Source organism: Dipodomys merriami, unplaced genomic scaffold (assembly GCF_024711535.1).
Source record: "Dipodomys merriami isolate MVZ:Mamm:240054 unplaced genomic scaffold, mDipMer1.0.p SCAF_12, whole genome shotgun sequence".
Taxonomy (NCBI): Eukaryota; Metazoa; Chordata; class Mammalia; order Rodentia; family Heteromyidae; genus Dipodomys; species Dipodomys merriami.
The window spans coordinates 35,766,215-35,781,588 of NW_027202493.1; the positions used below are offsets into that span (position 1 = coordinate 35,766,215).

The 15,374-nt window shown below is 39.0% G+C and overlaps 1 protein-coding gene across 2 annotated transcripts; it reads right to left on the reverse strand.

The window, feature by feature from the left end:
- Positions 1-773: 773 nt before the first annotated feature.
- Tma16 (translation machinery associated 16 homolog) lies at positions 774-14,161 on the reverse strand. 2 transcript variants are annotated; one of them, XM_070016538.1, is made up of 7 exons: positions 14,045-14,161; positions 7,262-7,374; positions 5,778-5,815; positions 5,202-5,286; positions 4,007-4,155; positions 2,263-2,305; positions 774-1,000 (listed from the first exon to the last, which is right to left on the reverse strand). In XM_070016538.1, the coding sequence occupies exons 1-7, from the start codon at positions 14,045-14,047 to the stop codon at positions 805-807; spliced, it is 627 nt and encodes a 208-aa protein (XP_069872639.1). In that variant the 5' UTR covers positions 14,048-14,161; the 3' UTR covers positions 774-804. The 2 variants fall into 2 exon arrangements, with proteins under 2 accessions (XP_069872639.1, XP_069872638.1); XM_070016537.1 differs by lacking the exon at positions 14,045-14,161 and adding an exon at positions 13,898-14,035.
- Positions 14,162-15,374: the final 1,213 nt, after the last annotated feature.

Genomic DNA, 15,374 nt, shown 5'->3' on the forward strand with positions numbered 1-15,374 from the left:
ATTGGTTCCCCAATTCTTAGTTTTGTCTTGATACATAAAACCTAACACTTTTCACAGTAAGGAAGAAAATAATATTCATCGAAAGGAGTGAACCTCAAAAATCACTAATTCTCTTTGTGAAGAGTAAATGTGGGAGATTCAATTATAAACCAGACAACAATAATGCATGTTGAATAAGAATTCCCTATCACGTTTTCCTCCTATTTTATATAGAAAGAAAATACATGTGTAATGTTTGAGGGAAGATTTAGGTTGACAAAACACAATTTTGCTATTATCACAACTCAAGAAACATCCCCAGGAATGGTTTAGAAAATAGATTTATTCTCCAAATTGTAAGATTAGGCAATGCTAAAGACTTCTCTGTTGATTTACATATGGTTTAAATGTGTCCCAGAAGGGTGTAAATGTTGGGAACTTGGCCTCCAGTGTGACAATGTTAGGAGACAACAGAAAGCTTCCCAGGGATTTCCCTATGGGTCACGTCTCCCACAGTAACTACATGATGCAGCTGGCTCCATGCAGTTTGGACTATCAGCCCTTAAACCACGAGTGAAGCAAACTTTTCTGAATTCCCAGAGTCAGGTATTTCACGATAGTAATGGAAAAAATGACTGATCCAACCTCTATTTTTAAAGCAAGTGAATGCAAATGAAGAGCAACCTATGGTTTTTAAATAAAAATGCTAACACCATTTTTGAAACTGCAAATGGGACTCTATGAAATAATGAATACCACATTCTTGCACCAAGGTAATTACAACAATGAATGGATAGAAATTAAAAATCTTCAAATTATTTATTTTCAACTCAATGAAAGACAAAAAGGCACTGGAGTCATTTCTTCATCTGAGTCAGACTGACCTGCTAATTCCAATTCCCCTAAATCTAGGTCTATAGGTAAATTAGTTTTCTTCTTGTGTTTCTTTGGAACTGCATCATCAGCACATACTTTGATCATTTTAATGTTTGGCAATTTCTTCAGATCAAAATCCCATTCCCTAGACAAAAGGAAGGGTACATAGTGTTGAAACTTAGGTAAAGATAAGCTAAAAAATCTGAACACAGCAGAATTACAAAAACAAAAGCAGCATTCCAACCCTTGATACTTGCTTTCCTATATCCATATGCCTGTTCTCAATCTACAGCGTCAACCCCTGCATGAGGAATCCCACAGTTCACAACTTCAAACCAGGAAGTATTAAGTTCTTAAGTAGTAAGTTCTCTTCTTAACCTAAATAATGCCCTGTGCTAGCTATATGTTCTTGAGGATCTCAAATGCAAGAACCATGTCATACCCAGCAAATCTCCTAAATACCAGTGAGGAAAAGATTTTCTTCTCACACTCAATGGTACACTGTAGTTGAATCTTGATTAATTGATATTCTTATAAGAGAAACTTCCAATTTTTCAAACTTAGTATTTTCTGTGACAATTCTGTTCAATTACATTAGTAGAAACGAAAAAAGAAAAAAAAAAAACTATCTCCAATGCTGAATTCTGATCAATACTAAGAGACCCTGTCCATCTTTTCTCTCACTTCTGGCTTTCCTTGGAAGAGGCAAAACATAAAGTGTTTCAGAAATAAGAAATACATTTGTATTTGATTATGCCTGGATGTCAGTTCTGCTAATTTCAGGAGCCTGAGATCTGGAGGGTAATGTTTCAAAGCTGTTCTGAACATCAAAGTTGATGAGACTCCATCTCCAATTAACAAGGCAAGGCTCAAGCGGTAGCAGGCTGTGAGCAAGCAAGCAGAGTAATTGTTAGGCCCTGAGCTCAAGCCCAGGTACCGCACACTATATAAATACAGAGATTTCGATATGAAAAAGCAACAACAAAAACCAACTGAAAATCCTACTCAGTGGTCTTCCTGAGTATAAGATTTGTAATTACACAGATTGCTAGACCAAAGAATGCTTAATGACAACACACTGTCCCTGGTATGACTTCTCATCTGTCTAATACTGTTACTTCACTTTTTTTAAATGAGTATATAAGTAAGAATTGGAGAGGAAGTGAAACATTTTTAAAGTATGACACTAAAGTACCTGATTTGAAAAACAAAAGGTACAGCATCATTATTTCACTATCAGGTGTTTCAAATTAACATGAATGTGGAAATTTTTACTTTGTCTAATAAATGCAAAAGGTTAAGACAGACCTGGTTTTCTTTCTGCTCTAATGTACTGATTCAAAAGGAAGGTATTTATGTTCCATGTGTTTTACATCCAGCTTTCAGAGAACCATAAAAGATACTTACCTAAAAGTTTTAAGATTACTTCCATTTAAAATGTCTGGTATCTCTGGACAAGAAAATAATGTACAGCCATTAGGTTCATTTCCAAATTACATCATTTTATACTTTCTTCACCACTATTTCAGATAAACAAAATAATAGCACTAAAACAAGATTTTAAGCATTGCTATAACAAAAAAGTAAGCTTGGCAAGTATAAAACAGGTTTTAGTTTAAGAAGGCAATTTCAGGATAATGCTGAGCAGAAGACATGTTGGCTTATGCCTGTCATCTATCAATTCCAATAGTGGAGGCACGAAAAATGAAACTTCAGGCTAGCTCAGATTATATAGTTAAATCACAGACCAACTTGAACTACATAGTGAAACTTTGGGGCTGTGGCTAACTTAGTAGGAAAACACTTGCGTAGCATGTACAAAGGCCCGGAATCAATCTCCAGCACTACAAACAAAAAATAAAAGGAAAAAGTGCTATTAAATAATACATTCTAACATGAACAAGAAGTTATGTAGCCCAGGCTGTTCTTGACATACAATTCTCTTGACTCTGCTTCCAGAGTGCTAAGACACTTTATTTGTAAACTTAGGAAAACAAGGTTTTGTTAACTAAATTGCATTTTATTACACAGTAGGGTACAAGGATATATGTGTGGATCTATCTAGTTCTAGAGCTACTTTTTTTGTTGCTTTTCAGTTAAGAAATTCACTTCTTGGAGCTCCAGTGGCGCACTTGGTTAGCACGTGGTACTTATAAGAAATTCACTTCTTAGCAATGAAGCACCATCTACTTCAAAGTTTCTAAGTTTTATCCACAGAACACTTCCTTTAAGGTCCTATACTTTCATGTTGTTTTATTTAAATTTTTACTTTGCTATATTATTATACTATCCAAGAAAAACCTATGTAACTTGAGTGCCAATAAACACTAAGTCAAGTAATATGAGTGACAGAAAAGTTAGGTTCCTAACAAACATTAGAATACATGCTCAAGTCTACAAGTGAAAGCTGCTACTCCATTCCTGATTATGCTACCAAATCATCAGACTTTTCTTACCCTAAATGAAGCCAGAAAACCTTTACTTTTCAGATAAATTCAGGAAGTATTTTTTTATATTGACAATTAATAAGCTAATTAACTACTTCTTGCAGGCCATCCAGCCGTTGAAGAGCCACTTACCTGCAACTTTGCAAGTCCCAGTAGCAAAATACTCCCCCTATTACATAATTTTCGTTAGACAGTGTTGATAGGCTAACAGCATTGTTCTCTTTAGGAATAATTAGACATGCTAGAATACTAAAATTTGATTTCTGTAGATTCCAAAAATGATTGTAAGAGTAGCTGTGTAGAGTAAGATTTTTAAAAATGAGGAGTTAGTATCTAAAGAAATTTAAGTTACAATTGGAGACAAGTTTAAAACCCTATAACAAAGAAAAGTAGGTTCGTGCGTGGGAGGAGGAAAGGAAAGTACTACGGACACAGTAGAAAGACAGGATGTCACTGTCATAAAAATGAAAATTTTGTTGGGAATGTAGAAAAACTTCAATTCAAAAATTATTCACAAAAGGAGATCAAGATAAATCAAGAGAATAGAGGAAACTAAACCCACGAAGTGAGTTGTACAGTGGATACACTCTGTATTGTAAGAACTTAAGAAAAACGAATAAAATGAATAAGATAATACCAAATAAAAAAATAAGAAAATTAAAAAATAAATAAAGAAAAAGGAAAAGAAATCACCAAGAATGTACCAAAGCCATAGCCTCCATACTGCTGCCGCTCCCGCTCCATGGTCTGCTTGATGACTGTCTCTCGGGAGGAGTGCCGCCTGCCCTGCCGGTCCTTGATGCTGTTATGTAACTCGATCTGCTCCAGCTCACCGCTGAATCGACTTAAGTATCTGAAAAGGAGAAAAATGACAAATCAACGTAAGCTTTACCTGAGTTCACATCGGCTCAGGCAGACCTTAATCCCCAGACTTCCCCGGTTCTTAAAGATTTACACTCCTGAGCTCATCATGTCCTCAAACCTCTTCACCCCTTTACTGGATTACTCAATTCTTCTTTAACTTTAGGGACCAAATCACATCCTGCTATCTAGTGAACATGTCCAATCAGCTACTGGCTCTCCATTCAGATGTCTCCAAGAGTTTCCTCCTCATACAGGAAACCTGACATTAATTTGCGTCTGTCTCCGTTCCTCCACTAAGCCTGCTCCACTCTTGGGCTCCCCATTCATCCAGTTGCCCAAGCAAGAGAAGTAGACAGCCTATTTGATCCCTATCTCCCTATCATTCTACACTTAAGTTGTCATTAAAGAGTGAAATGTCTACCTGAGTAATTTCTCTGGAAATCTTCCATTTCTCTTCATCAAATGCTACTAACCAAGCCGAGGCCACCATCACCACACGTGCACAGTGACGCTGGCCTCTCAACAGCCTCCTTGCAAAACCAAATCCCTTCTCAGTAGGTTTTCCTCCTTGACCTTCCTGAAGTTCGAATAAGGTCATTTGGGGTCCTTGCTGCGCAAGTCTCCCACAGCTCTTAATATCCTTAAATAAGGTCCAAACTCAGACTGACCGCCAAGGCTTTCATTAGCCAAGTGTCACTGATAGCACTTGAATGCTAACCTTTTGGAACTTGTCATTTCGGCCATTAAAACCTCCGAGGCTCACTCTCACCCCAGGGTCTGACACATGCTGTTCTCTTGGGCTCCTCAATCTAGCTTCCCTCTATTTACTAACCCCTACATGCAAGGAGCCAGTGCGTAGGAAACTTTGTTAGCAAGTCATTCTAATGACCCTATTGTAATACTCTCTGAGACTCACAAGATTATAAACCAAGGAACTTTCTGTTAACAAAACTTAATTATCCTTTTACAAATCTTCTTAAAATACAGACTAGAGTGTCCCTTTTCTGATCCTCAGCTCATATGCCCAGTGTTTACCTTTCAATTAATTCACAAGCGTCTTTTTTTGAATATCTCTTTTTTTGAGGATCCAGATGATTATGAAACCACTGCAGTTTTTCACCTATGAACAAGTACCAAGACAGCTTAGCCCACAAGTCATCATTTAGGCAAAGAGGTGTACACTGTAACTCTCAGTATAAAACTGAAGCAAAATTACTTTAATGTTAAATATAAAGCTCTGCGTAGACTTAAACAAGTCTGTCAGAAATTAATCAAGGCTGCACTGATAAAAACAACATTTCAAAGTTGGCTGGGTACCTTTAGATTATGCCTATAACCCTAGGCACTAAGAAGACTGAGATCTGGAGTATAACAGTTCAAATTCAGCCTCAGCAGAACAATCCTTGAGACTCTAACTCCAAAATAATCAGCAAAAATCCTAGCTAGAGTTCTTTGCACTAGCAAAGAAAGCAAGTGTGAGGCCCTGTGTTCAACTCACAGTACAGGCAAACAAAAATAATATTTCACTAAAGCAAATAAAAAGAAAAATTGACATTGGGAAAAAAATGCACTATACTCTAGCCAGGGTTTCAAATAAGCAAATGCACTTACCAATAAGGTTGAGCCGCAAGGCCTTTTCATTCTTCATTCTTGAAAGAAAAGTGTACATACATTAGAAAATTTCCAAATCAAGTTTTAGAAATGTGTCAAAAGAAACACTGACCAAAGAACTTTGATCTAAATGTCATACATGAAATGTTGTGATGGTTAACACTAAGTGTTAACTTGATTGATTTAACTTACTTTTTGAGCACTAACACATCATCCTTGAGAATTTCATACCTAATCTCATGCAAAACACAGATGCACTAAAACTTCTGTATAAAATTACCTTCAGGCTATTTGTATAAGGTATATATGAAACATAAATGCATTCTGTGTTTAGACTTGATTATCATCATATGCATATTGAATAGATGTATATGCAAATATTCCAGAATCTGTATCAACCCAGAATCTAAAATACTTCTGGTATGAAGCATTTCTGATAAAGGATACTTTCAACCTATATTTCCTAAAATATTGGAACATATACACTGGCACCACAATGGTCACTATGTAGGTTTAAAAAAGGAATTAACCAACCATTCACTAATAACCAAGTTGCTTTTTCCTACATCCTCCTTTGATACTGCCAGATTACATGAAGAACAGATTACATTAAGAGTTAGTATATAAGTTTAACAATCTTTGCACTACCAAGAACATAAGCATTACCTAAGGCTCAGACCATCCATAGCTCGTAATACTACTGGATATAAAGTAGTATTGGTAAATTAGACACTTGATAAAATAGTATTGATAGACACTTGACTACTTGATAAAGTAGACACTTGATAAAGTATCTTTTTAAAAAAGTGATATTCAAGGGAAAAAAATTCAAATACTAATAAGTAGTAGTACAGGACAGTGGATATCATCAGGAAGTGCCACCACAGCAACAACCACATCCACACCATCTGGAAACTTGTTGGAAAGGCAAAGCCACAGGCTTTAGATCTTGGGCAAAGCATCAACATATAACCATACAGGTTATAACCTTGCAGATTTCCACCTGCTAGTATGCAAATACATCGAACATCCATTATAATGTAAGGCTAGCCAATATATATATATATATATTTTTTTTTTTTTGCTGAGGAAGAATTCCTTTTATTATTTTTTTCCTTTTTTTTTTAATTGTGAAAATACCATACAAAGGAGTTACAATTACATTGACAAGGTAATGAGTACATTTCTTATCAAGCATTGTAGCCAATATCTTTTATATGGTATTTACTTACTGTAAGGAATCTTTGAAACAACATTTTTGTCAGTCTCCAGAATCCTTCTTTATTGAAAACATCACAAACTATGATTTCAATTTATTTAACAATTTCTGATAAGCTCTATAAGAGTAGAGGTTGTGTTCAGTTTTCCCTTGGTACAAAGAAAACACTGAACAAATATTTGTTAAAGGAAGGGAGGAGAGAAAATCAAGGAATAAATAATATAGAAATGGCCCAATTTATGTCAAATGATGAAAAGATACTTACTTTTCCTTTTTATCTTGTTTGTGGGCCTCCCTTGTAATCTGAGCTGCTTTTCTACTGTAGGGATGGATGACCTTTTTTTCCCGTCCTGTACTTTTTCCCTTTAGTACTTTAGGCTAAAACACAGGAAAATAAAGGACACATATAACATAATCTAGTGAATCTAGTCACAAAAATTTTCTTTAAAAATAAGCTTTAAGAGCCAGTAGCTCATGCCTGTAATCCTAGCTACTCAAGAGGTTGAGATCTGAGGATCCCAGTTCAAAGCCAGCCCAGGCATGAAAGTCCTGAGATTCTTACTCCAATAAACCACTCAGAAAACTGGAAGTGGAACTGTGGCTCAAGTAGTACAGCGCTAGCCTTGAGCTGAAGAGCTGAGGGACAGTGCCAGGCCCAGAATTCAAGCCCCACAACCAACAAAACAAATTAAATAAATAAATAAATAAACTTTAAGAACAAAAATAAAAATGCAATAAAGCAGAAACATTACATTATGAATAAAGAGATTTTTAAAACAAATCGTTTAAATAGTGATACAGGTGGACCCATTGCAACAATGAGATGTACAAGTTGTTATGTCGAAAATGAACTTTACAACTTTGGTGCGGGGTGGGGGTGGGGAGGATAGGAAGGGATGGGAAGAGGAAACAAAGGAGGAGGCTACAATGCTTAATAAGAAATGTACTCATTATCTTGCCCATGTAATTGTAACCCCTCTGTACAGTATTTTCACAATTAAAAAAAAATAACTTGTTTGGTAATTCTAATAGTATTTGCTTCCAGGATATTATAACAGAAATGATATATTCACACCAATTCTCCAATGATGTAAGACAAAAAAGAAAGGCATAGACAAACCCAATAAATTTAGTTCTTCAACACTTCTACTTTCAGAGCAGGTACTTAGAATACAAATAGTGAGACTTGGGCTGGAAATGTGTATTACAATTCAGGAGGTTAAGGGTAGGGAGCACAAGATATTAGTGTGAATAATTTGAGCAATTTCAGTGTAGACATAGCACATGGATGAGAGTGGTCAGTGAACTAAGAAAAAAAAAAATCAAAGCTGGCCTCATGGTCTGTACAAGTTAGGAACAAAGGAAAAAACAGAAGCCATATCAAAATCAGCATATACAAATGGGAACCAGTTATCCTCCCCTAAATGTCTACCACGGAACTAGGTCACGATTCCTTCAGTCTTCCTAACTAAACATCTCAGTATTTTTTCTCCTACACATTCCTGTATCTTTTCCCACCTGTATTATTGATCAGGTTTGGATAGGCATAGTGGCACACACCTGTAATCTCAAGTACTCAGGAAGCAGAGATAGGAGATCACAGCTTGAGGATAGTCCAGGAAAAAAAGGCAGAAAAATTCTATCACAGAAAATAAGCCAGGCGGGGCTTGGAAGTTGGCTCATTGGTAGAGCGCTTGCCTTGCATGCCTGAGGCCCTGGGTTCGATTCCTCAGCACCACATAAGCAAAAAGAAAAAAGCCGGAAGTGGCGCTGTGGCTCAAGTGGTAGGGCACTAGCCTTAAGCTGAAGAGCTGAGGGACAGTGCTCAGGCCCAGAATTCAGGCCCCACAACTGGACCAAAAAAAAAAAAAAAAAAATTAAAAAAAAAAAGAAAAAAAGAAAATAAGCCAGGCATGACAGTGCATACTTGTAATTACTTGGAGGCATAGAAGGATCACTATCTAAAACCAGCCCAGATCCTATCTAGAAAAAAAAGCAAAACAAAAAACAAAACTAAAAAAACATAAAAACAAAAAACAGGAGGTGTAGCTCAAGTGACAGACAAACTTCCTAGCAAGTGTGAGGTCCTAAGTCCAAATCCAGTAACGTCCCCTACCCCGACCCCAGAAAAAAACTCTCAGCTTTGATCCTTTAGAATAGAAACCACAAATTTTAAAAAGTGGCTCAATCCACATAAAGTTTAGTTCTCTCCTGTTGAAAGCAGGAGCTAGAGCTTTGCTCCACAGAGCCCTTAGGGATCCAGGCTCCTACCATCTTTCGAGAGACTACATAGTCCATATAGTCCAAAATACCTTAAGACCAATCAATGCCAAGTAGGAAAGATAATTCAGACAACACAGGCCATTCGTGTAAGAACATGATCTAGAAAGCTGCATCCCTTTGCGTATGTCACACTTGTCTCCTATGTATCTCTACACAAGGGGGAAGCATGCCAGGGATGATGTGGTAACAATTTTAAGAGCATAAAGTCTACCAATACTAAGCAAAGTGCATCAAGTAAAAACTTGCGGGTCACGTGACAGGCAGCCTCTAGGATGGTCACCAAGGCTTTGGCACCTCCTGGTCCTCACAGCCTCATGCATTCCCTTACCTCTCAGTGTCAGTGTCAGCATTTGGTTAAGTGACTAAGATTAGGCTATGAAAAAGGCTCTGATTCCCATCTTCCTTCTTCTCTCTCCCAGCTGTGCCTTGAAATCACAGCCCCTAGTGACAGCTTAACCATGAAAACCTCTAAGGCAAAGCATCCAGGTAACTAAAATAACGACATTGCTATTTTAGGCCACAGTCTTAAGGAATATTTAATGATCCATGCAAGGACAAAAAAAATCAAATCAAATCAAAGATGTATCCAATGAAAAGGTATCTGGACCTCATACATCATAATGAACAAACTGCTTTGTTTTAAAATGATTTGAGAAAGAAAAAACAAAAAAGCCCACAAAATCCTAAGGCAGGGAAGGGAGGAAGAGACAAAGGTTCTTGGTAGCTATTAGGGAATTACAACTGAAGTTACATACTCATTACCCTTCAGCAACATATCTAAGTCCACACAAAATTTCCTTTAAAGACTTAAAAGAAGTGACTCACAACCATTGAATGTGAAAACATCGTCATAGCTTTTGTTCTTTAGAGAACTTCCAACACTCAGCACAAAAAAGTGTTACAAAACTCAACTTATATTCCGACTCAGCTGTAGCTTAATGATTCCCTGGTAGTAATTTATTTATGAAAAGGTTGCCTTGAGGCAGAATATGAATATACAATAAGGCAAGGAAATATGTGCAATAAGATTTACTACATTTCAGACATTCTCATTATTTTTGAGGAACAATTAAAAAATGCTTCACCAAAGAAAAACATGATGTCAAACATTCAGTAAGATGTTAATATACTAAGCAGTAAAACTCCAGCTCCAATCAGTTTGGCAAGACAAACTGTTTCTATTTAAATTAGTTGCTCCTAGAAAAAACCAACTTTCTGTCACTATTTCTGGTGCTAAAAAAGAGTAGGTTGATTGACTGGCCAAACAGATGAACAATAACCCTTCCCAGTACTTGTAAAAGGAGCTATCTAGTTTAAAGCAATTCACCAACCACAAGGACCATACTAACACACACACATACACACACACAGAGGGGGAGGGAGAAGAAGAGAGGGAGCGAGAAAAAGAGAGAGAGAGAGAGAGAGAGGGAGGGAGGGGAGGAGGGAGAGGGGGAAGGGAGGGAAGGAGAGAGGGAGAGAAGAGAGGGAGAGGAGAGAAAGAAAGAGAGAGAGAGAGAGAGAGAGAGGGAGAGGGAGAGGGAGAGGGAGAGAGGGAGAGAGGGGGGGAGAGAGAGAGAGAGGCTAAAAACTCTATCAATTGGATAAATGAGCTCCAGATTAGGATATTTCATTTCTAAATCTGATCCTAGAACTTATAATGTACTTTACCTTAGAGAATAATCACTGCTTCTCAAGCCAAGGGTTCAGAATGATGAACACATAAAAATACCAATAAGGCACAGTTTTCAAAGCGCACATTAAGATAGCAAATAGCTTTTGTTATCTTTCACCTTTTATAACTCAAAAGCTTGACTGTACTTTCTGTGGGTGTAGGGTACAGTATCTCCTGTGCATTCAGGTTTTAGATTTGAATTAAATAAAACATTTTAAACACTCAAAAAAGTAATGCAGGGTACTTTTTTAAAAGTTAAGAACAGCCTATGAATCAATTAAGTTTGATGTAACATTCCTTAGTCTATTTAAAATTCCTTATAGACCACAATGAAACATAAAATGAAACCATGTAGGTCTTGGAAAACTGAGATTTTTGTTTCTCACTTCAGATTGAGAAAGATCTCTCTAAACATTATATAAAATCTAGAAGATGTTTTTTTAAAAAATGACAACTCTACATGAAAATTTAAGTCTGGCCTACAAAAGATATGACAGACCAAATCAAAAGCCAAATTATAGACAGTATTTGTAGCACAAACAAAATAGTTAACCCCTTTTACATAAAAGTTCTATGATCAGTAGGAAAAAGATCAGCAATCTAACATAAAAGATTAGGAAAATACAAGTAATAAAAATAAAAAGAAATGCCTTAAAGAATTGAAGCTGGTGTGGCCAGGCAAGTCACCAGGAGCTACTGAGGAGGATGAGATTTAGAAAGCATGGTTTTGGCTAGCCTGAGAAAAAAGTTCTAACATCTTCCCCTCCCCAATTAATAAAAGTTGAGTGGTGCACAGGCCTGTTTTTCTAACCAGGAAGCACCCTTCCATTTAGGAGGATCATGATCCATCCATCAAAAAGTAGAACCCTCGGCTCAGTGGTAGAGTGCTTGCCTTACATGCCTGAGGCCCTGGGTTCGATTCCTCAGCACCACATAAGAAAAAAAAAAGCTGGAAGTGGCGTTGTGGCTCAAGTGGTAGAGCGCTAGCCTTGAGCTGAAGAGCTGAAGGACAGCGCCCAGGCCCAGAGCTTGGGCCCCACAACCAAACAACAACAACAAAAAAGTAGAACCCTTATCTCAAAAATAACCAAAGCAGAAGGGGCTGGAGGAATGTTAAGAGATGGAAACATCACAATGAAAGGCCACTTGTACAACTAATAAGAATATCTGTTAAAAACAAAACCAGATTTGAAAGGATAGGTGCTCTGGTTTCAAGTAAGTGTAAATTGTTTCAACAAAAAAGAAACATTATGACTGCCAATGTAAAAAATTAACACAACATTAGTGAAGGCAAATTAATGTTCTCATACATTGGTGGGTAACAAAGTGGCAGTCTGCTAAAGAGCAATGTAATAGTTTCCATCAAGACAAAAATTATACTTTTTTATGACTAAGGGGTTTTATATCTTTTCATTTATTTTACTGACATACTTATACACATGCCAAAAGAAAAAGACAATACAACCATGTTGCATTACTGGCAGTACTGAACAGAAACAGTTTAAATGATCAACAAAGATCTGATAAAATTTCTGAAAGTACACAATGGGATGCTAGCTGTTTAAAAACCAAGTCAGGACAATTTCTATTGTTTTGGTTTTGTCTCCCTTACCTTCCTTTTTTTGAGCAGAGCTGGCATTTAAACTCAGGGCCATCTACTTGCTAGGGAGATGCTAATGCTCTCCCCTTTGAGCCATACCCACAACCCTCCCATTTCTATTCCTGTAACAGAGTCCCTGAGATTGGATATTCAGGATGACAGAAAATCCAAAATCAACACAACTGTGTCTGGTGAGGGTCTCCTGTGGCTCAGAAGGGGCTGATGACAGCATTAATCTACTCTCCCTCCAGGACCAAAAATACCTGTCATTGGTCCTCTTCTTCCAACACTGCCACACAGAGGACTCAAGTTTCCAATACATGAAATTGGGGAGTGGGGGGAGACCACACTCAAACATTTCCAAAATTGAGAAAAGCAAAACGCACAGGAGCATGCACAGTACACTGTATATATAAATAGAATTAGAATAAATAGCACTAGAAGACCTATGTATCCGCTGGCATGTGCACATACAGCTGAACCTATAGCTAGGAACAGATAAGAGTCTCTTACTGTGAACTGGGGCAGCAGGCAACAAACCTGGAAGAAAAATTCCTTTTTGGGTGTGTGCATGGCAGGCGAATGTCCTGTCCTATTTTCTTGGAACCTGTGACTGTGTCATTGTACACAGGAGAAAAGAACTTCATAGAATCAACTGAACATCCCGGGATGGAGAGACTCTCTCGAACCATCCATGTAGACCTCAAAAGAAATCTTAAGGGTTCGTAATAAGGTGGTAGGAGGATCGAGGAGTTTTAGAATAGGCCTGATCTTCACTGGAGATTCGATGTCGCTGGCTTTGAACATGGAAGACGCCAAGAACCAGGAAGTTAAAAAGGAACCGGGGAAGTTAAAAAGGAAGGAAATACATTCTTCACCTGAGTTCCTGAAGGGAAGAATGCCCTTCCCACAGCTTGACCTTATCTCCGTAAGCTTCGGTTTTCAGGGATTACAAACCTAGAATTTAGAGTGTGTCCATGTCTGGCAGACGGTTACATTTTACTCTCTCCATCACGTAAGTAAGGGAAGAGTTCCCTTTAGAGGCAATCACTGCACAGACAAGCTTGTAACTACTGGGTTTCTAACACGACCTGGACAGAACAGCCCCCGCGTGCTGGAGGCAGGGCGGGATGGGGCAGGAGGGGGTGACGGGCCAGGCAGGGGGCGCAGACCGTGGGGGACGAGGACTGGGACTGAAGAGCACAGCAGGGTGCGCCGGGGCGAGACACTGAGTCACGCCTGCGCCCCGGGAGCGGGCGGCCGTCGGCGGACATTTACACCCCGCCCCCCACGCCCCCAAACCTTTAAGACCAGGGAAAACCCGGGAGGGGGCGGGGAGCGGGTACCTGCGGCCACGGGGCGCGCATGCGCGCTCGGGCCCGGCCGCCCGGCCCGCGGCGCCACAGCTCGACTTTAACCCCTTCACGTCCTCGCCCCACCCGAGCCTCTCCGGGGACGGAACGAGCACGCTCGGGAAGCGGGAGGGGACCCACCATCGTGACGTCCTAGCGTAGAATTCCGCACCCCAAGGCCCGCAACGTCACCGCCGCGGCTGCAACACGGCGCGGTCTCGCTCCTTCCGGGATGCACGTGGGTGCGGAGGAAGCCTGGCCCACCGGACCGGAAGGGGCGGGGCGAGCGCATCCCTCTAAATGGTCCGCGGAATCTGACACTTGGTCTTTTCTGGGCCGCGGTGGACGTTCTCGCCCTAGGCCAAAGCTGGCCTACCTAGTGGGTTAGCAGGAGCATCGGAGAACGGCCGTGGGGAGGGAGGGTGGGCTGCCATTGCTTGAGAGCTTGTCTCCACAGCCAACTAGCCTTCCCAAACAACCCTTCCCTTTGCGGGGATCCCTCTTCATGGGCAGTGAACCCCTCAATGAGGCAAGCTCCGACATGTGCACCAGGCCTTACTACAGTGAAAGGCTCTGCCATCTGCCTTTCCTTGTACCTAAATACCTAGGCCGAGATTACAGGTCAGGGCACAGTGTTCATGGCTGCACTATCCACCATAGCCAAGTTATAGAAACAGTCCAGATGCATTACAAAAATTGAATACATCAGGAATACATACATACATACATACACACACATAATGTATGGATATATGGATTTTCACTTATCCTTCAGGAAGAATAATAATATGCCATTTACAGAGAAATGGATGGACCTGTAAAAAAAAATTAATTGAACTCAGGCTCAAAGAGTTCAAGGAAACAAATTTTTTTCTCAAATGTAGAAGTTACATCTAAATGATAAACATATATAAAAGCATCTATAGACATAAGTGTAGTGTCTAAAAGTGTGGTATTTACAGGGGAGGATAAAATGATGTAACTTTTGAACAGTTAAATAATAGTTTAACAAGATGAATACCAGGAAGCTGTAATGTGTGGTCAAGAGTGAGAGACCAAAGGCTAGGGTAGCGGGGGTAGATGAATGGAAATATGAAAGGTGGATAAATACAGTAAAAATTTCAATGATATGAAATAAAATCAGGGAACTTGGGGGACGGGGAAGAGTTGAGTTGGAAAAGATGGAGGAAAACAATGGAAGGGGTGACATTAATCAAGATGCATTGTACTTCTAAATTGTTATATTGAATTGAAACCCCCTTGTACAACTACTTAAAGATAATTTATAAAAATAAAAGTTAAAAAAGCGAATCTGGTTTTTTCTTCATAATTACAAGCCTTTTCCAGCCCAGTTTGTGTGTTTTTACCCCCACAGAATGTTGGCATTCTATAGGCAATTCATGCAACAAATATTGTGTGTGACCTCATGCTACACATCTTGGGTGCTCTATCACTATCTTTACTCCTGACC

Excerpts from the sequence above, each read along its gene's own strand:
- Tma16 (XM_070016537.1), bottom strand. The coding sequence starts at position 13,918 with ATGCGCGCCCCGTGGCCGCAG. Across the intron at positions 4,156-5,201 it reads GCTTGTGAATTAATTGAAAG|ATACTTAAGTCGATTCAGCG; the intron begins GTAAACACTGGG and ends TCTCCTTTTCAG. Across the intron at positions 1,001-2,262 it reads AGTAATCTTAAAACTTTTAG|GGAATGGGATTTTGATCTGA; the intron begins GTAAGTATCTTT and ends CCTTTTGTCTAG.